The sequence below is a fragment of the Populus alba genome, chromosome 4, assembly GCF_005239225.2.
Source record: "Populus alba chromosome 4, ASM523922v2, whole genome shotgun sequence".
NCBI classification, from domain to species: Eukaryota; Viridiplantae; Streptophyta; class Magnoliopsida; order Malpighiales; family Salicaceae; genus Populus; species Populus alba.
In genome coordinates, this window is record NC_133287.1 from 3,993,984 (window position 1) to 4,014,696 (window position 20,713).

A 20,713-nucleotide genomic window follows, 5' to 3' on the forward strand; every position below is an offset into this window, starting at 1 on the left:
ATTTTTTTTTATCCATTAGAATGGGTGTCCACTTGACTCGTAAGCTCATAACACATTCTGCGTGAAGGACTGCGTTCGAGTACATGAATTTTGATACACGTTATGACAAAATGATTTTTTAAAAAAAAAAAAATTGGTTTCTAATGTTGATATTTTAAGTAATACTAACTATAATAAAAGAATCATGAGGCAATACCAAGTTTGATATATGCATTAATTTTTAATTAACCCAGTATTTAATAATAAAATTAATTAAAAAAGAATTAATTGGAAAAGATAAAGAATAACACGAGTCAATTAAGTTAATATGTTAAATTTTTTATCCAAATTATGAGACTGAGATAACCTTATAAAAAGTAAATTGAGAAATATAATATAAAGTTCAATATTCAAAAAACTTAATGTCAAAATAACGTAATTGAAATAAAAAAATCTATTAAAAAAAAAAACTCTAGTCAATATATGTTAACTCATTAAACCTGTCACTCAAGTCATGAAATTTAAATAATCTCGCAGAAAAAAAAACTCAATCAACTCAATATTAAAAGATAAAAATTAAAAAAAAAAAAAAACTCGAGTCAACTTGTCAAATTTACATCTTGGACCATGAGACTAAAATAACTTTATAAAAAGTAAATTATAAAATTCAATTTCCTAATGAATTTAATATGAAATGATGGAATTAAAATTAGAAGAAAAAAAAGAACATGATTGTAAAAAAGAAAAGGAAAAGGAAAAATCTAAAGAAAAAAATTATTCTAGTGAATAATATTTTATGAGAAATAATAGAGTAAAACCCTTTCTATTTTTAGGGTTTTTTTTTTTTGTGAATGAGTATTACATTTAAAATAGATTAAATATAAAACATGTCAAATAGATAAAAATTGAAGGTTTAATGCTAAATAAAAGTTAATGAGTACTAAATCTACAGTTTTCTCGAGAGAATAGTGATTAATACTTGTGATTTAAGTAGATCATTGTATGTTGCTGTAGAGCTCATTTGAAAGCAATGTAAATTTTTTTTTTTGCCTGGTTTTGTTCTAGTCATGGATTAGCAAATTAATGCATCAATAATGTCAAGATATACAGGTCTAAGTCAACAGAACACATTGTCGAGTGCCAATGAGGACCTAAAGATAATTTGCAGGACCCATTTGACACTAACTCGCTGGTGGTGTCTACGACCATATAGACTTTAGTGTGTGTTGATTAGGTTACCTTTATACTGACCAGGTTTTTGTTGGGTAACGATAAATAATTTTTAAATTATTTAATTTAAAATTAAAATTAGGCTAGAAGTTGGGTAAATATTTTTTTTTTTTAATTTTATTATTTTTCTCAAATTTATTATCACTTTTTTTTATCGGGTGGAACAAGTTTTTTATCATATAATTTAATTTTAAATTCAAGGCTGAGAAAGGAACGTGATAAAAAAAAAATTATAAGATTAGCCTATTAAGAGCTTGTTAGGAATTGTATTAGTGGTAGCGATTCAAAATATTTTTTGTTTTTTTAAAATTTATTTTTGATATTATCACATCAAAACGATTGGAAAAATATTAAAAAATTATTTTAAGCAAAAATAAGTCTTAAAACTTTTTAGGAACATGATTTCACTATATTTCAAATACATCTTAAATCAAATTTAATAACAATATCACATAACTTTTTATAATATATATATGTTTTGTTACGTTGAATATTTTTTTTTGGTGAATCCCGTAGTATAGCGTCTGCTTGGAGTATAATAACTAATGAGGCAATTTTGCTACACTCATGGACTACGGTCTAACTTATAATTAATTCATGAAATTCCTCTAAATAGACGCTTAGCAATGGCCGGCAACGACCGCGACTTACCAAATGTCAAATAAGCTCCCGAACTTCATTATTTTATTTGTTGAAAATGTTTTTCCCATTCTTATACAAAATGACGGAGTTACTCATTAATTTCTTTTTTTTTTTTTTTTTTGTGGAAATGGAGTTCCTCATTAATCCCTAACATGCAATTAAGAATTCATTATTTGTATGTATAAATTTAATGGTATTAAAGCTTCATTAACCTACGCCGCCATGTCAGGAAAAAAAAAAAGAAAAAAAAAAGTATTCACTCTCTTCTCATCATTGTATGGAAAATCCTTAAAAAATCACAGCCCAACCCCATCTCCTCTCTCTCTACAGAAGACAACAAATAAGAGAGAAACATCCAAAAAAATCACAACCCACATAGCATCGCCCTCCTCCCTGTGTAAGACTGCTGGAAATCTGAAGCTCGTTGGTATAATTTCTCATGAAAATCCAAACCAGAAACTCCAAATCTAAGATTGATGGGAATTTCAGGGGAAAATCTGAAGGTGGCTGCGTATCTCAGGCAATAATTGGGGTTTCATGGGAGAAGGGTGACTATGATTTTGTTTTAGAGATTTCTCCGTACAAGGATGAAAAGGAGAGGGGAGATTATTTCTTACGTTGCTAACATGAATTTTGTTAATAATAGGATGCTACTAATTATAATTATAGCATGAGCACCGTGTATTTAAGAAATATTTATAGGCATTTTAAAGAATAATGTAAAATTAATTTGGGATTTGGGAGAAGCCCACGTAATTATAATAACATAGCCAAAATAAAGCGTATGAATATTTATAATTTAATCATATATACTCGACAAAGAACACTAAACTTTTTCAGCATCTATCTATCTATCTGCATGTAATAAACTAGAGCTTATAATGCCTAGAAAAAAATAAAAAAAATTTATAGAGTAGAAGAAGGCGTAGATCCATATACATAGAAAGAAAGTAAATTATACATGTAAGACTACACACAAGTCCTGTAAATACAATTGGCACGACAAACAGCCTCTCTACGCATCCGCCTCTCTCTCTCTCTCTCGCTCTCTCTAAAACGAGGAAAGGTCAAGCGAAACCTCAAGCGCTACTCCACCACCACCACGGCACCACCTTCCTTCTTCGCTATCTCTCTCGATAGAATCAAGCAGCAGCCAGCCAGACACTAGCCATTACCATTTAGCAAAGCATCACCAATATTAAAACAAAACAACAGCAAATCCCCTCCAATTCCTTTGCTTCATTATTATTATTGCATATATTGGCTTCCGAGCGAAAAAAATGCCAGCCCAGAAGCGTTCCCATGAGACCCTCCAAAAGGAAGATGATGATGCTTTTATTCAGCAGCAACAAGACCACACTAACAACAACAACAACAACCATGAACAAAAGCAACAGCCTCAAGACGATATTGATGATGGTGGTGGTGGTGGTGTTGATGAGCGTACGTGTGCATAGATTTCTAAGATAACAACAAACATTAGTTCTCACTTTGTGCATTTTGTTTTGGATTCGATCAACCTTTCTTGGCTAAGTTTGTTGCCTTTCACTTTAACAGAATCCGATCGAAGCCAGTCTTCTTCAAGTATTAACGAAGACGTGAAAGAAGAGTAAGTTTTTCTTGTTTTGGATCGCTTTGCTTTATCAATTATGCTGTTTCTTTTTTGTTCGGGATCTTCGTTTTTTGCTTGTTTCTTACATTTTATTAGTCTATTAGTGGACAAGCTTTGTGGGTTTCTTGAGTTTTCTCTCCTCTTTTCTTGCAATGGCTAGCTATCTATCGTTGAATTCTCAACCGCGTACGATGGAGTGTGGACTTTGGTTTTGGGTTTAAAGGGTCTTGGTGATTTTGGCTCGAATTGGTTTTTGTGCATGAAAGTTGGTTTCTTGTGTTACCATATATATATATGTATGTAGCTCGTCATCAGATAATTGCAGGCAGTTTCATACCGGGATTTGTTTATGTGGCTGAAAGTTTTGTATATGCTGGGTAAGATTCCGGTGTTTGCATGTTTTCCAGGTTATTTGATTGGAGTATATTTATTTGTTTTCCTTTTGGATATGCAGTGTGAATTTGTTTGAAGTAAGTTCTTGAGTACTTGGATTAATTCAAGAGGAACAAGCTGGTCTAGGAAGTGGCTTAACTGGCAGCTTAGTAATTGTTGATTAACTGTTAGCCAGCTCGATGACCCAGTTGTTTAAATTTGAGAGTCGAGGAATTTTAATACTTTTATTTGTTTATTTTTATTTTTGTTATACCATGTGGAGCTGTGGAATATACATGCATTTTCCAAGGAGCTGAATGATGATAGTGGACAAAGCAGCAAGCATATGAGTTGTGCAATTTTGTCATAATTGTGAACCTAGTTTTTTTATTTTGGAAATTTTGATGAATTTGTTTGGCATATAACATCTCTTTTGCTTCTTTGATTACATTTTAGCATATGAATAGTTTGATTTTTTTTTTTCAATCATGGGATTTAGTGGTATGGGATCTGATATAATGCAATGTCCAAATGGTTCCCTTCTTTTATTGGATGAGTAGTTTAGACCATCATGCGATCTCATGTTTGTAGTGTATAATGTCAACAACTTAAGGAAAAGTATGGATCTAAAAAATGAGATACATACTTTTTTTCTGCATGATGGTGCCACTAATCCAGTTTGATTTTCATAAATATCCCAGGCATACAAAGCAAAAAGTTTGATGATAATTCTTATGCATGAAGAAAGGAAAAAGAATGTTGCTGAGTACTAGACATCAATGATTGGCTGTGAATATTCCAGTGACTGATATTGTTTGTGTTGGTGCTTGTTTGCAGATATGTTGTAGTGAAGTTGTCTGAGATACGCAAGGAAGTACAATGTCCAATCTGTCTAGGTGTGAGTTTAAGTCTTTGCGTTATCAACCTCGTGATAACTTTTGACTGTTCCTAAATTGGAATAGCAAGATGTTTGTTTTCTGCTCTTTAGCTGTTCTTTAAGAAAAACTTTTCTCTAGGACACATAAATAGCTCAATGACTTCACGAAGTGCTTGTATGCTCATTATCTCTTACATTCTAGTCACAATAGCCACTTTCCCTTTATACACGAGCAGAAATATTTGTTTGTACGAAATTGTTTTCTCCTTTTTTATGTGCAGGTATTATCCGCAAAACAAGAACAGTGATGGAATGTCTGCATCGTTTCTGCAGGGAATGCATTGACAAATCTATGCGGCTCGGGTACCAAAATCTTGTTGCCTTCAATGATTCTTTCCCCCCTAACATCTGTTTAAAGAAGGCTTTCTGAGATTAAAAATCCACCCTATTAAAAATCTATACTGAAATTCACTACAGGAACAATGAGTGCCCTGCTTGCCGCACACATTGTGCCAGTCGTAGGTCTTTGAGAGATGACCCAAATTATGATGCATTAATTTCAGCCTTGTATCCAGATATTGACAAATATGAGGAAGAGGTAAACAGGTTCCATCCTACTGAAATCTGTTTTCTGTAAAAAAATATTGAACTTCAATCATCAATTGTTTGTATATCTGTTGTAGGAATTGGCTTTCCAAGAAGATGAGAAGGCTCGCAATAAGCAGGTGTGATACTCCTTTACTGTTTCAAGTCTTTTTGAATACAGATTCACATGCACACATTCTTGAAATTCCTGGTGAATTTAGTTAGTCCACCATAGAAAACTACACTAGCAGAAGAGAATATCATTCTTCATGTATACATGCTATAGGTCCATCAATAGCACTACCACTGCTGGAATTGTCAAACCATGAAATGTGATCGAACGCATCGTTATGTCCATGTGGATCCATATGTTGTAGTCTTTCATGTTTCTATCAGTTGTACAGTACTCTTTAACTTGATTTTTAATACAGATTTTTTATGATGCTTAACACCGATTTTGCCATTTTGAGTGTTAGCCTTCTAGGCCTTGGTGGTGAATCCTATGCAGTAAAATTGCCATATGACTTCTCCAAATCCGTCCCTTAAGGTATTTAATGCCAAGTTTTATTTGGGCAGATCCAGGCTACCATCTCCCAGACTTTTCATCGACAGGCTGAAGCTCTGAGTAGGAAAAAAACAACAGCTAAAGTGACAGCAGCAGCATTTGCAAGGAGAACACCAAGTCGTTTTCGAGATGCCCACTCTAGGGGAAGAAGAAATTATCAAATGGCTGGATTTCAAGGATCTGATGACAATGAAGATGCAAATGGTGATGGAGGAAAAGATTCATCATCTGCTGACGAGCACGGTGCAGAAGTCAAACCAAAAAGGTGCAAGAAATGGGCAGGTGCTCGTTCAGCTACTGTTAATGCAGATGGAGGTGGTGATGAAAATGATTCAGAAGTGAATAAAGAATCTGTGGGGGGGTCTTCTGGGCTTGTTGGCTCCTCAGAAAGGCTTGCTTGGGGAAAAAATGGCATGCGGAGTCACACCCGCTATGGCAGTGGAAACGGCAGCAATGTAAAAAATGCTCGAAGCAGTCGCATCTCTAAGTTAGCAGATTATCTACGGAACTTGGAGGGAAATGATAATGAGGTAAAGCTGATCCGTGGCTGGTCATGTTGTGAACTGCATACAATGAGGAACTATGAAACGCTAATTGCAGCTTTAAACCAGATCAAACAGTTCTGCATTCTGAGTCACAGGCTCTGCATTTAACCCATATGACTGTCAACTTAGTGACACTATTCTGTTTCTAGATTATTGTTTCACCTTGAGCTCTCACTTTACTGCCCTGAAATGATTGTCCCGCGTTCTTTATTTCAGTTGGATATCAACCTCATGCTTGTTTCTTTTGATGAGCAAAGAGTACCCAGTTTGCAGCGCCCATACCTTTGCTGCAGGCCAACTTTGTCTATTAATAAACTGTGTCAGGTGATTTTTCTTCTAGCCTATATCCTGTTTTCTAATAATGACACCTCATTTATTTTAAGTGCTCCTGATGTCAGCGTGTAGAATTGGTCACCAATTCTTTGTTTCATTGCAGTATGTTGCTTTCCAAACCTCTTTGCAAGCCAATGAAGTGGAGATATACTTGGTCCGAGAGATAAATTCTAAGGTCGACTTTTCAATCTCCATGAGCACTCCAATTTCTAAACCTGGTATAATTGATCCATGCAAAGATAAATTGCAAGTTTTAGAAGAACAAGAAACTTTGGAAAGACTTAAAACAAGAAATTTCATCCACGGGCACCTGGTGAGCTCCTTTTCCTAGTCATCATATATTTATATCCATGCTCAAATGCAGATGAGAATAGTTGTACAAGCACCATAAAAAATATTTCCTTTTGCCCTTTTTTTTCTCGCAGCTCCTGGCATATCGGAAAAAGGTGTGGAAGTCCTAATCTTAGAGACATTACCTGTCAAAATCCTCATGGATACCAAGTTTTCTACATCTCGATATATATACACTCACAACGGGGACCTCTGCCGGCTCTTCTTTCTCATAGCGTGCATGTTCATGGATCTGACGTTATACAAAATGGTAGCAATTGTACAGGGTCAACATGAATGAGCATAAATGGTTGTCAGTTGTCCAATTTTTTATTCAAGATCTTGCCTATCGAATACATTCACTCCATGTGCAATGCTGTGATTATGATTATTTACTGCTCCAATTTTCTGCTTAAATTCTTGCGAGCATTAATTGAGCTTATTTCTACTGATAGTGAGCAAATTCTTGCCCCAAGTTTCCAAGTTGTAAATCAGGTGCTTTGCGAAAATATCTCTGGCGCTTGAATGTTCCATCATACCAATAATTTCTAGTGCACACTAGCCCCATTTATTGGGACCCGTAAATTCTGATGTGGTTGAAGAATTGAAGAATTAGGGGTGCTTGCATGTTACCATAATTTCAAGCAACAAGAGACTTCACCTTCTTTTTCAACGGGAAAGGAAGTAGTTTACTTTTATTCATGTAACTTCTAAATTTTCAGGTAAAAACTAGTTGAAATCGTGGTCACTACATGTTGTAGAAAATCCTAAAATTTAGCCATGCTTGTCCAAATCGTGGTCGCTTGTGGGCTGCCATGTCCTGCTAGATCATACGTGTGTGTGTGTGTGTGTGTGTGTGTGGGGGGGGGGGGTGTTGAAGATAAACCTGGGGAAATAACTATTTCCAATAACAATCAAACACTACCTAATATTGTCTCATTATTTGTGAATACAAAGAAAAACTCTAGAATTTAGGCTCCGTTTGTTTGCTGGAAAGTAGTTTTCTTTTGGAAAGTGAATTTCGGGGAAAGGTGAATTCCAGAAAAGTATTTTCCGATGTTTGGTAGTATAATGGAAAATGAGTTGGAAAACACTTTCCAGTGTTTGGTTATGTCATGGAAAATGAGCTGGAAAATAACTTATTAATATTTTATTTTTCTCAAGTTTATTAAAATAATGAGGAACAAATCTTACAAATTAAAAAGTTGAATGAGAATGAAATTGAAAAAAAAATATATAATTTTATAAATTATCTCAAATAAAATAAATAATAATCAAAATAATAGAGATCAAATCTAAAAAATTAAAAAAAAATGAAAGATGAAGAAATTAAAATAATAATAATCAACATTTCATAAATTATTTCAAATAAAATAAGTAACAATCAAAAGAATGAGGACCAAATTTGATAGATAAAAAATTTCAATAAAAATATGATAAGGAAAAAGAAAATAACAATTATAAAAATAAGGACCAAAGTTAATATAAAAATAAAATTTTAAGAGATGAAATTGAAAAATAAATATTCAAAACAATATATATATATATATATATAGCAATCAAAAATTTGAGGATTAAATTTAATATAAACAGCAAATAATGACATTTCTAAATTTTTCACAACTTCCGGAAAGTGTTTTCCCCCCAAATTTTTCAGGAAAACACTTTCTTGAAAACCAAGCCAAATTTTTCTTTTACTGGAAAGTGTTTTCCATTGACCAACTTTCCTACTGGCAAACAAACACAAGAAAGTTTGGAAAGTGATTTTCTGGAAACCACTTTCCGGAAAACAAACACAGCTAAATGGAAAACACTTTCCTGAAAACCAGGTCAAATTTTTTTTTGACTGAAATTGACTGGAAAGTATTTTTTCCGTTGACCTAGAAAGTGTTTTCTGTTAACCGGAAAGTGTTTTTCGTTGACCAACTTTTATAATGACAAACAAACACAGGAAAGTTTGGAAAATAATTTTCCGAAAACTACTTTCCGGGAAACAAACATGGCCTTAAGGAGCACCGACTGCTCCCAACTCCCAGGGGAACTCAGCCATATGGACGAATTGCTTATATAACGACAACATCTTCTCTTGTCTATTTTTTGCTTTCCCACATAACTAAGTTCAGTTTTGATTTTACATCGAAGTCACCCAATCTCAGCAGACTGGATACTCTTGAAGCCTTGGAGGTTGTTACGAATACAAGTTGGATTCAACTTTTCTTCACGAATAGACTTCTTGATTAATCAGCTTGCCAAAAACTAGACTTGTTGCAGTGGGGCATTTGCTTGCCAATATTCTCTTCTTCACAAAAGCAGAGGCATAGCCCACAGGGGAAGACAGGGAAGAGCTCATGGCCGGATTACCCAGCAACAAGCCTGAGTTCCTATTCTCCAGGCTAAACGGGAAGACACAGAGCTAAAAATCGAGTTGTTTCATGTTGAAACCATATCGAACGATGATGCACATCGAAAGTTCTTCGGCTCTCTTTTTCTGTTCTTTTTTTCCAGTAACAAAGAAGCCTTAAAGCCCACCTTTCGCTAACTTCACCGGTTAATATTTCCTTAGAAAAAGATGAACACCAATTTCTTTAATCAATCACACAAGTGGTCGTCCCCATGAAACAGTAACCGGAGAGCTACATCTCAACCAATTTCTTTTTCGTAAATTATTGTTCAGTCCCCGTGTTTTAAGAAAAATAATTAGCTAGTCCTTCCAGTTTAAAAATTCCCTTTTCACATCCCTCTAATTCTTATATACTTATTACTTAACCCCTCTATTATTCATTCATTAATAAAGTGCTGCAATATCACTAATTCAGTTTTTTTTTTCTTCCAAGATATATTAGGCTATATATTAACCAAATCCGAGGGGACTGGTGATTTTTTGGATAAATAGCGTAGCTTTCAATAAATTAAAAGCCAGTTACAGATATTGAAACAAAAGAGAAAAAAACAAAAGTTAATATATTTAAAAATACAGGGACTAGATATTATTGTTCAAGATGATGACAAGCCAGACAACTTGACCTAGGACAAAACTGATCCAATATCCAATTCCTCGACAAATGATGACATGCCAGGCAACTAGCCTGCCATTGGATCCCCACATGCATCCCCTTTTCCTTATCCAATAATCCATCGCAAGATGTCCCATCTCCAAGGATCAGGATTCCTTTAAATAATAATTTATTGATCGTCTTCTTCATGATGCTCCATTATAATAAATTAAGGAGCAATTGGGATAGCAGATAAGCACAGGGCACTTAATTAGATAGCATCAACAAGAACTTCTTATTATATTTAATAAGCCATCATCATCATCATCACCATCCCTGATTGATCTTTGATTCACAACAAGACCAACCAAACGTACAATGTTTACATAACTTGGGATAATCTCACAAGAAAGAAATTAAGATCAATACAAAACTAGTCAGCTCAGGCTGTTCCAGGCATGGTAGAGCCGTAGAACCATAACAACAGGAGACATATTGCAGATAAGTACTGAAAAACAAAACACAGTGCGTATTTACATTGGGCAACCTTTGGTTGAAGGCAACCTCATCAACGATGCTCGCTCTTCGTCTCTCCACTGTACATCCTGTAATCATCAGATACAGCACAAAATCTCATTTCAACGATCAAGAAACAAATCCAATTGGCAGATCCAAGCCATCAGATGCAGATCCAATGGCTTGAGTCCGCTGAAGCACAATTAATGAAAATAATTATACCATATCATGTCTACTTGCATGCATGCATGCATAAGAGAGAGAGAGGTCTACTCCCACGCGCCATTATAACACCTGGAGATTCCTCTCATTTTATTTTTTTTAATAAGAGAAAATAAATCTAAAAGGAACAATATCATAAAGTAGAACAAAAACAAAAACCCTATTCGAAAATTCACGTGAAATTAATTAATTATCTAGTGATTTTCAAAACAAAGCCTTTTAAGTAAAAATAAGAAAGAAAAATCTCAAACATTCTTTTCCTTCCCTTTTTCATGAGAACAAAATAAGCTTCTTCTAAGCAAGTAACCAATACATGAAGGAGACTAAAACTCATCTAATAGATTCATATGCAAATTAATTTGGATTTTTGTTTTTTGGGTTTACGTACCAGTCATAGACAGTGGGTGTGTTAGGCTGTGGCTTGTCAAAAACATGAGCACCAATAGTCTTAGTAGCAAGGTTGCTACCAGGGTGGAACACGCTCCTCCAAACATTGCTACGCGCCGACACTGGGGTTGTAGGGGTCACTGGTGTCGTCGGTGTCCCTGGAGTTCCTGGCATAGTCATGGACCTCTGAAACTTATTAACAGGACTGCTCCCCTCTCCGACGTCAATATCTGACCAGAAGCAACGATCAATATCAGTAAAAATTAAACAAGACAACAGTTAACAATATGTAGATGCATAGAATTAGTAAAGATACCTTTGATGTTTAGAGGTCTGGTGCTGATCTTTCTAAGCTTGCCAAGGCCACGTTCTGGCTGCGGTCCGGCAACAACATCATCCCACATCTTGTCTAGTAAAACCATCTTGCCTAGCTTTTCTTTTCTCTCTTGTCTCCCTTCAATGGAGATTTGCTCACTTATATAGAAGAAGATGGATAAATATCTATGAATAATTGCTTGGTGTTTTAATTTTAATCTACTTCCAAGTGTGATTTAACTATGGTCACATTTACTGGGAAGGCCCAGACAGCGTAAAAAGGGGGTCGTGAAGGGTACGTGGAGGTAAGAAGAGGGGAAGTGGACAAAGTAAAAGGATGGATAAGGATGAAGAATTAGTCAAGGAGGGGCCCGCAAAATAATATCAATTCGTGATCTGACTAGATTAGAGTAGGTTCACAAGTGTACCCTTGCTATACAATGGGCTGCCCTATTCTAGGGGTCATTGTGGGGTCCTTAAAGTTGGTGGTTGTTTTCTTCGATGGCGACACGTGGAACCCATTCCTTCCATCATGGTTTCGATTCTTGATGAGGTGAGTATTTAGAATAAAGTTATTAAACCTCTAATGTATGATTCCAAGATCCAAGTTGAGTGGGTGCAATCTAAATGCCTGTTTGAAATTATTTTAATTTTTTAAAAAGAAATATATTTGATATGAAAAAAATATTAAATTTATATTTTTAAATATATTTTTTTATGATTTAAATGAATTGATGTAAAAAAAAAAAAAAAAAACTGACGGCTGCGAAGCAAGTTCGCTGTGCCATATCATTAATATTCTGAGCTAGGCAGCTTGGAGGAGGCTGTGTCTTCATGGACGTCATTTTCTGCTTTTGATTTCTCAGATATTGCCTTACATAAAGACAGGCATGATTATGAGTTTGTGAAGGGGATCTTATTAAATACATGAAAAGTCCATTTAAATGTTTTTCATAAACTTCACCATCATATGAGATAGAAGAGTATAATTCCTTCCTTGTTTGTAAAGTATATTGTTTTTGCGTGGCAATATACTATCCATCGAATTACATTCACATAGAAAAGGAAAAGTCGTGGGTTAAAAACATGGCGTCTACTTAATTTATTTGTATATTTATTTTCATGATGGGGTTGATTTGATTTATTTTTTTATATATAGTTTTTTAATTTTATTTTTTAACAACTTGATTTTTTCATTTATTTATTATTTATTTTTATTTTTTAATATTAGATTGTTTAGAAATTAAGTTTTGTAGTTTTTTCAATTTATTTTAAGAATGTGTTTGTTTTTTAGGTAACTTTTGTGATTGTGATTTTAAAAAATAAGTTTTAAAAAAGTATGGTTAGGTGTGGTTAGTTTGATTTAGATACGTATTTGGTAATAATTGTGATTGAGGTTTATGTATAGCAAAAAACATGTATAAATGTTTAGTAATTGTGTTTAGCAGTATAGTTAACGGTTGCTTTTCAAAATGTTTTTTACTTAAAAATACATCAAAATATTTTTTTTATTTTTTAAAAAATTATTTTAGATATCAGAGTATTAAAATAATCTGAAAACACAAGAAAAATATTAATTTTAAAAAAATAATAAATAAAATAAATAATTTTTTTCAAGAGCGCTTTTGAAACATAAAAACAAACAAAGTTTTATGAAACTCAGTTAAAAAAACATGTGAAAACAGCGTTTCAAACTCAAATTTTTAATGGATCCCACAATAGAAAACACAGTTTGGTTTGTTACCAAACACTTTACTCCGTTTGTTGCAGCGCAAACACAAAAGCAATTGCAAAACTGACACAGCCTAAGTGAAGTTATCTAAATCTCATGGATCTTCTTCTTCTTCTTTTTTTCAACCTTCGACATTGGATTTATTGGATACAGAACTTTGTAATTTTTAATTTTATTTTTTATGAAGTTATTCTAGTTTTGTGACCTAAGTCGCCTATTTAACAGATTAGCTCAAGTTGATTTAAATTGTTCTTTTTTTTTTTTTTTTTTTTTTATAATTCAACATTGAGTTGATTGGAAATTACATTTCATAGCTTTTTTATTTGCTTTTTATAGGATTATTCTGATCTAATGATCTAGATTACAAGTTTGGCAAGTTAACATGAGTTGACTCTCATATTTTGACTGGAAGTTGACCTTTATAATTTATTTTGATTTGTTTTCTATAGAGTTATCGCGATTTTATGATCTGTGTTTTCTATAGAGTTTGTTTTCTATAGAGTTATACAGATTTGACAAATTAACCGAGTCTTTAAAAAAAAATATCATTTAATATATCATTGAATAAATATTTTTAAAAAATATCATTATTTTGAGTTCATAATTTAAAAAAAAAAAAAAACAATTTAGAAAACTAATAAGTAATGCTTAGATATTTTTAATATTAACAAATTGATCCAACAAGTATAACAACAATAGTCAATTCAATGATCTAGTTTTTTTTCTATCTATTGTTGATCGGCTCCTAACCTTTCATTAAAGAAATTTGATCTCATGTCTCTTTTTGTTACTTTCCTTTTCCCCTCATGGAAGATCCAACGTCTCTAGAAACAAAACTGAGCAACTTATTGACTAGCTGAGAGACCCCACTGAAATTTATGGTGACTTCAGTGGGTGCTCGTCCCGGTGCTGAAAACTCTTCCCTGTAAGAGCGCCTCTGCTAATTGTCATCCGATCAAAACCCATTTTAGTTGAACGGAAAGGACAGGCATTAAACCGTGCTGCCGATTGCTACCTCCTCCTGGGCTTCCCGTGATCCTGCTTCATGGAGATTTTAATAAGCTTTTATCCGTCATCGGTTTATTTTATTCCATCAAAATCAAAAGACGGGAAAAGACGCGGTTTCCCTTCCTGTAAAAAATATAATCCCGCAATAAACAAAGCCTGCAAATACGAGACGGGAAAAGACGTCCATTGAGAATGATGTGCACTTGTGCAAGGAGTCATCATCTACTTCGGAATGCCCATCAATACAGAAATCACATCACTAGCATTTTGCTAGGAGTAAACCAATATCCTTTTGAGCTTGGAAGCATCAACGAAATTTTTCTTTTTGTTCTATGACATCTTACAGAATTCACAACATTCAACCTGAATCTCAGTTGTAACGACTGCTAAATAAGCCTCGAACAAACTGTAATGGATATTTGAATAACCAGAATCTGTAAAAAAACAATGTGCAGAAAGAAAACCACATGGCCTGGCGTCTCAAGATTTTCCATACTTGGAAACATATCCCTGCAAATGAAAAATGCAACCATTTAATGCCAGGCATGAGAAACTTTCAAAAATCCTCAAATATCCCTTCCTACATGCGATCTCTCTCAAAACAAGATACTAACCTCAGCAAGCTTTGTCATTTTTGGCTGAGATGAAGAAAGAAATTGCTTAATTGACTCTACAGCAGCTGGAATTTGATGAGGCTGCAGGCTGCTAAGAACCTTCTCTGCCGTCTTTTTAACTATTGTGTTATGAGCATCCTCGCCTGAGATGACCTTCACGCCAAGTTGGTTTCAGCGATTCCTTAACAAAATCAATAAGATCAGAAGGGAAATGTCTCAGCACTTTTGATTCTTCATGCACATCTATCTTTTGATCAATCTCCATGTCATTTTTTGAAGAAGAATCGGTGTTGTCAAAGATGAAAAAACCATAATGAAAAATCAAAAACTCAATGAATAAAAAAAAGATTGAGAGTAATATATATTTTTATGAAGTGTTCATCTTTAAACTTTTTTTAAATATAAATTAATTAATTGTTGAATTAATAATATGTTAAATTGTTTAATTTATTTAATAAAAATTAAAATTTATATTTAGAGAACATATTAGAAACCTAATGAATCACATATATTAATAATCATTAATCAGAAATAAAACTAGAATAATTTAATTAAGTATAACTTCATTAAAAATATATTTTAAAAATTAAAGACTAGAATATAATTAATACAAGGATTATATTTCTAAATCTAGAAAAATCAAGTAAAAACTTGATTGAGTTAATTTCTAAAATTGTCCTGAATTAATATATGAATATTATTAAAGGGAATATTAATATTTTACTAATTTGTAGGGTTTTTTCAAATTTCTTTATAAATGATAAGTTATACCTCTTATTTTAAAAAAGAAAAAATAGTTGTCTATTAGATAGAAAAAACTATGTAAACACAATATTAGAGCTAGCATTATAGACATATCTATTTCTCTTTTCTAGATAGGGATTTAGAAGATTTCTCATAGGTTGTTCATTTGGATTATTGTTAGAGATTGGATAATAGAACGACTTGTGGTTTGCGCTTTTAAGGAATTATTCAAAGCAAAACAAACTTAAAGACTATAATATTATTAATACAAGGATATTATTTCTAGGCTTGGAAAAATCAAGTAGGGACTTGATTGAGTTAATTTCTAAAATTATCCTGAATTAATATATGAATATTATTCAGAGGCAAATTGATATTTTACTAATTTATAAGGTTTTTCAAAAAAAATTTATAACTAATAAGTTATGCTTCTTATTTTAAAAAAGAAAAAGTAGTTATCTGTTAAATAGAAAGACTATGTAAACACGGTTTTAGAGCTAAGCATTATAGGCATATCAATCTCTCTTTTTTAAATAGGAATTTAGAAGATTTCTCATAAGTGGTTCGTGTGGATTATCGTTGGAGGCCGAACCATAAAACGACTTGTAGTTTGCGATAACCTAGCTTTTAAGGAATTATTCAAAATAAAAAAAAAAATCTTCAAGTAATAAATCCAAAAAAAAAATTGTAGATTTATTTAATGGAATCCTAGAGACTCCTAAATAATTTTATTTTATAATTTTTCACTGCATGTATAATATTCGAGAACCCAACACTCGGCATGCTGCTTGCTAGTTTTTATTGAGTTTTTCTAATTTTGAAAGGAGAGTATAGTGGAGAGAGAAATAAAATGGAAAAGGTTTGAATTTTCATTTTCTAATTAATAATTTTTGTTAGTTTTTTTTATTTAAATGGAAATAAAATTAATGAGAAATGGATGGAATGAGTTGACAAAAGTCAAATCTGGCAAGAATGAAGAGTAAACTAAATGAATGGTATGATGATTATATGTTTCCATGATAAAAGGTTGAAAAAAAGAGAGTGCGATACTTATATGACAAGTATATTAATAAAAGGATGAATTTTTAATTTTAATTTTATTCAATAACCAGCTTTAATATTTTTTTTTAATATTAATATAGATGTCCAGTTTTATTATATACCTAAATTAATTTCACAAATTCTGAATATAATTTAATTTATACTTTGAACAATAATTAAGACATACTTGATATATTTTTCCTTAATGTTTATACTTTGAACATACAGGCATGCGTTAAAGTTGGCAGACCTTGGCAAAAGTGAAACAGCTCTCTCCGGTGCCTTGGGCTCCAAGAAAATAAAAGGGCCCACGACACCGCCATCCAATAAAAAAAATTAAGTTTCAATCATACAAAGATTTTCAAAAGTTTCAATAAAACCCTGAAAATTAATTCCTGGAATTCAGCATAATTTATGTGTATTTACTAAAAAAAAAACTTATATCAGTAATTTTAACATTTTTTTACCGATGTCGCAGCATTGCAAGACACTTCTAAAATAGCGAGGAAAAAAAAAGGGTTTAGTATCGTGGGCTGCCTTGCTCCCTTCGACGTGGTCAAGCCCAAACAGCCCAAACCCAAGTTTGGTAAAGATGTCCAGTTCAGTTTTAGGGCAGTATATCAATGTTAGCCCATATGTAATTACGAATCAACTTTCTTGTCGTCTGATTGAGCCGGGTCTCTGGTTCCACCACTTGATCACCTTTTCTTATCGCTGGTAAACTAGACTGGTGGCATGCTGCGGACCAAGTATTTTCTAATGTTAAAACAATACTTAGACGATGATGATAGGATTTCTAAAGAAATATGTAAAACTCAAAACTTTGATAATTTATTGAAATACAAAGCTTAATTATCAAACAAATTCAATGTTAAGAGTACCTTTATTTAAAAAAACCAGCAAAAAAAAAAAAACACTTTGATCAACATGTTTTAACCCACTAAACCAACAACTTGACACATGCGATCATGATTAGCCCCGTAGAAAAAAAATGAACAAAATAATAAAGTTCAATCCTCGACAAATTTAATATTGAATGATGTAATTGTTAAAAAATAACCTTAAAAAAATAGCTAAGTCAACCTAGGCTAGCTTTTTAAATCTGTAACCTGGATCATGAGGTCAGGGTTATCTCATGAAAAAAAAAACTTGAAAAAACCATGAAACCAAATAAAATATCATAAAGTGAACATATTATATTTATATTTAATCAATTGATTTAATTTAGTTCAAAAATAAAATCTCTTTTTAAAAAATTTAAATTCAACAAGGAACAACAAATAAAAATAGTTGAAATAACCCAGGTCATTTTCAAAGTTAGCAAAAAAAAAATCTTATAAAAAAAATTAAAAAATAATAAAACAATGGAGTTTTAATTTTTAATTAATTCTCTAGAATATACCAAAAGATTAAATTCATCTGTAACACTGTCTGTAATAATTTAAAAATAAATATAATTTTTAAAACTCTATTAAATAAAAAAAAAATTAAAATAAAATAAATGCTCAATGATGAAACTAAAAAATAATAGCTTAAATTAAAGGGGGCATCAAATAAATCTAGATGAATCTTTTAAACCTATGCTAATCTCGTAAACTTGCAATTTATAAGACTTTAGATTCGGTTTAATTTAAAATCTTAATTTTCAGTTAATTTAATGTTAAAAGATAAAATAAATAAAAAGTAATTAAAAAATATTTTAAAATATATATATAAAAAATAACAACTAAAAAAATAATGATAAAATCTAATAAAATAATAATAATTCAAGAGTTCATAGATAAAAAAAAAAAAAAAAAGTACAATTCCCACGATTGTTTTTTTTATGGTATACTCCTGGCTAGTTAGCTAGCAAGTTTTCTGCATGTTTGCATACAAATGCACGCTTCATTGGAATACGTTGTCCGAGGGTAGTCTTAAGAAAGACAAATATAAACATTTAAAGTAGGGGTGTTAAAAAACCGAAAAATAAAACCGATTAGTGTTAAAAAAAAACGCCGCGCCCCTCTTTTCTCTTCTCTTCAGTCTTCACTTCTTCACTTCACTCTCCAAGAGTAGCCGCCTCCCTCTCTAAAACAAAACGCGATCTCCCCCAACAGACCCATCACCCCAGGACAGATTTACCTTTCTTCCCCCGATCGTTTCCTTCATCTCCTCCTTCCAGCAGCGGTTTCTTGGCCTCTTCTTGCTTCTTAGCTGGTAATCTATTTTCTCTCTCAAAAATATCCTAACTGTGTTGAACTGAAACATGGGTTATTGTTTCTTAGATTGATTTGCTGTTGATTTTGGGACTTCTGTTCAGCGTACTCATGAGACCATTGTTTTGTATTTTTTTTTGTATATGATTCCTTAAAAATGATTATATATGAAATACCATCAAGATCTTGCCTAAACTCAGCAGACAAAAATCTGATTCGTAAGTGGCTATTGCATTTCAATGACTTTTGACGTTAGTAAGATGATGTAAGCTTGTTTTATAGAAACAAAGAGTCAAATGGTGTTTTAGGAAGCAAATTTAAGTGATAATTATTGCTTAGTGTCACGGTGTAATTGCTTAATTCAATTCAAATGTAAGCTTGTTTCATTGTAGTTGTTTTATTTTTTTATTAATTCAAGCAACAGCACAAGTAATGAGATCGATTCCTCTTTTTTATAATCCTGAGGGCACGCACTTCTTGGGTTTCATGTCTTCTTTTCCTGTGAAGAGAGGAGTTCATCCATTCACCACGAAGAAATGATTAAAGAAAGTTGCATTTCAATATTGGGATTTGATTAAACTATAACTAAAAGGAAATCCACCCCTCTCCTTTCCTTTCCATGATTTTAAATTCCTTTAATTCTCGTTCAAGAAGAAAAGAATTGTCAATCCTTGATGAATGATTTGGAAACCTACGAAAACCTTGAATCAGGTAACGTTTCTTAAAAACTTACACATTTTATTTTATTATTTATTAATTAACACATTTTTATTCTAACATGTTTAATATTTTATTTTTGTAGAATTTGTGGAAAGTTGCATTTAGCAACGGATGATAATTAGTTCATAAATTGTTAATTTGTGATGCATGTATTGAAAACGTATGGTATAAATATATATATTTTTTAATTTTTATATCTTCTGATTTAATTTATTATGTTATAATTCTAGATTATGAATTTCAGAATCAAAGTGCAATGCTCTTGAAGTGCTTTTTTATTGAGATGATGTGCACATGAAGATTTATTTTTTGTGGCTTGGAGTGTTTTATGATAATGTTATTTGTTGTTTTTTTGTTAAGCCCTTTGAAGGCAATTTGTATTTTGTAATTTGGATTTTAACTTATTGGTGTGTGATTGTGAGTGTGTGTTATTTATTTAAACTTTTTGGAAGTAGAAAAATATTAGTAAGTTAAAAATATATTGAACACAAGATTGACACTAATAATTTAATATAAATGATTATTTAATGGCAAAAAAATTAATAAACATAAGATTGATAATAATAATTTAATACAATTGAATATTTAAGGGTAAAAAAATTAAATATATTTGGAATCTTCAAAGAAAATCAGATAATAGCAAATTTAATTGTAAGCCCACTAGAAATCCATTAGAAGTCATTAAAAAGCCCATTAAAAAGCCCAAAAAAATACATATAGGTTTGTCTGGTTTTTTGGCTTAAAAACCGGACCGGAACTGAACTGGAACCGGCCGGTTTGGGCCGGGTCCGGTTCGGTTTCGGGTGTCTTTTTTTTGTGTTTTTTTTTTCGGTTTGGTTGTTTTTTTTAGGGAAAAACCGAACCGAACCGGAAATGATCACCCCTAATTTAAAGTTATAGCTTAATTTATCATAATCTAGATTTAATTTGTATAGTTTATTAGTTTAAGTTTTATAAATTTTAGGTTTATTTAAAACTTATATAGCCATTAATTTTAAAATTCATAAAATTAATCAAGTTATACACAAGATTAAATACCTACAATAATTAAAAAAAAAAAGGGACAAATATCTCTAGCTGCACAAATTGAGAAGTTGTTCTATTTGAATATTAATTATGTATTAGGTGTGTCAGTTTAAGATTCCATTGCCAC

At 32.1% G+C, this 20,713-nt stretch overlaps 2 protein-coding genes and 1 long non-coding RNA gene across 4 annotated transcripts; 2 read left to right on the top strand and 1 right to left on the bottom strand.

Moving 5' to 3' along the window:
- Positions 1 to 2,757: 2,757 nt before the first annotated feature.
- LOC118047281 (putative E3 ubiquitin-protein ligase RING1a) lies at positions 2,758 to 7,520 on the top strand. 2 transcript variants are annotated; one of them, XM_035056524.2, is made up of 10 exons: positions 2,758 to 3,279; positions 3,409 to 3,460; positions 4,673 to 4,731; positions 4,994 to 5,075; positions 5,190 to 5,310; positions 5,396 to 5,437; positions 5,874 to 6,392; positions 6,624 to 6,731; positions 6,844 to 7,053; positions 7,166 to 7,520. In XM_035056524.2, exons 1-10 carry the CDS (start codon positions 3,132 to 3,134, stop codon positions 7,199 to 7,201), a joined length of 1,377 nt encoding a protein of 458 aa, XP_034912415.1. In that variant the 5' UTR covers positions 2,758 to 3,131; the 3' UTR covers positions 7,202 to 7,520. The 2 variants fall into 2 exon arrangements, with proteins under 2 accessions (XP_034912415.1, XP_034912414.1); XM_035056523.2 differs by having other exon boundaries at positions 2,759 to 3,294.
- A 2,819-nt stretch (positions 7,521 to 10,339) lies between these two features.
- LOC118047279 (auxin-repressed 12.5 kDa protein) lies at positions 10,340 to 11,666 on the bottom strand. Its single transcript, XM_035056522.2, has 3 exons — positions 11,505 to 11,666; positions 11,190 to 11,418; positions 10,340 to 10,668 (listed from the first exon to the last, which is right to left on the bottom strand). The coding sequence occupies exons 1-3, from the start codon at positions 11,608 to 11,610 to the stop codon at positions 10,632 to 10,634; spliced, it is 372 nt and encodes a 123-aa protein (XP_034912413.1). The 5' UTR covers positions 11,611 to 11,666; the 3' UTR covers positions 10,340 to 10,631.
- Positions 11,667 to 18,643: 6,977 nt separating this feature from the next.
- On the top strand, positions 18,644 to 19,934 carry LOC140955522 (uncharacterized). The gene is made up of 2 exons (XR_012169756.1): positions 18,644 to 18,841; positions 19,306 to 19,934. It is a non-coding gene; the product is annotated as an uncharacterized lncRNA (long non-coding RNA).
- Positions 19,935 to 20,713: the final 779 nt, after the last annotated feature.

Coding starts and splice junctions, on each gene's coding strand:
- LOC118047281 (XM_035056523.2), top strand. CDS start 3,132: ATGCCAGCCCAGAAGCGTTCCCATGAGACCCTCCAAAAGGAAGATGAT. Junction 5,076..5,189: donor GACAAATCTATGCGGCTCGG/GTACCAAAATCT, acceptor AATTCACTACAG/GAACAATGAGTGCCCTGCTT. Junction 5,438..5,873: donor AGAAGGCTCGCAATAAGCAG/GTGTGATACTCC, acceptor TTATTTGGGCAG/ATCCAGGCTACCATCTCCCA.
- LOC118047279 (XM_035056522.2), bottom strand. CDS start 11,610: ATGGTTTTACTAGACAAGATGTGGGATGATGTTGTTGCCGGACCGCAG. Junction 11,419..11,504: donor CAGACCTCTAAACATCAAAG/GTATCTTTACTA, acceptor GCTTCTGGTCAG/ATATTGACGTCGGAGAGGGG. Junction 10,669..11,189: donor ACACCCACTGTCTATGACTG/GTACGTAAACCC, acceptor TGATGATTACAG/GATGTACAGTGGAGAGACGA.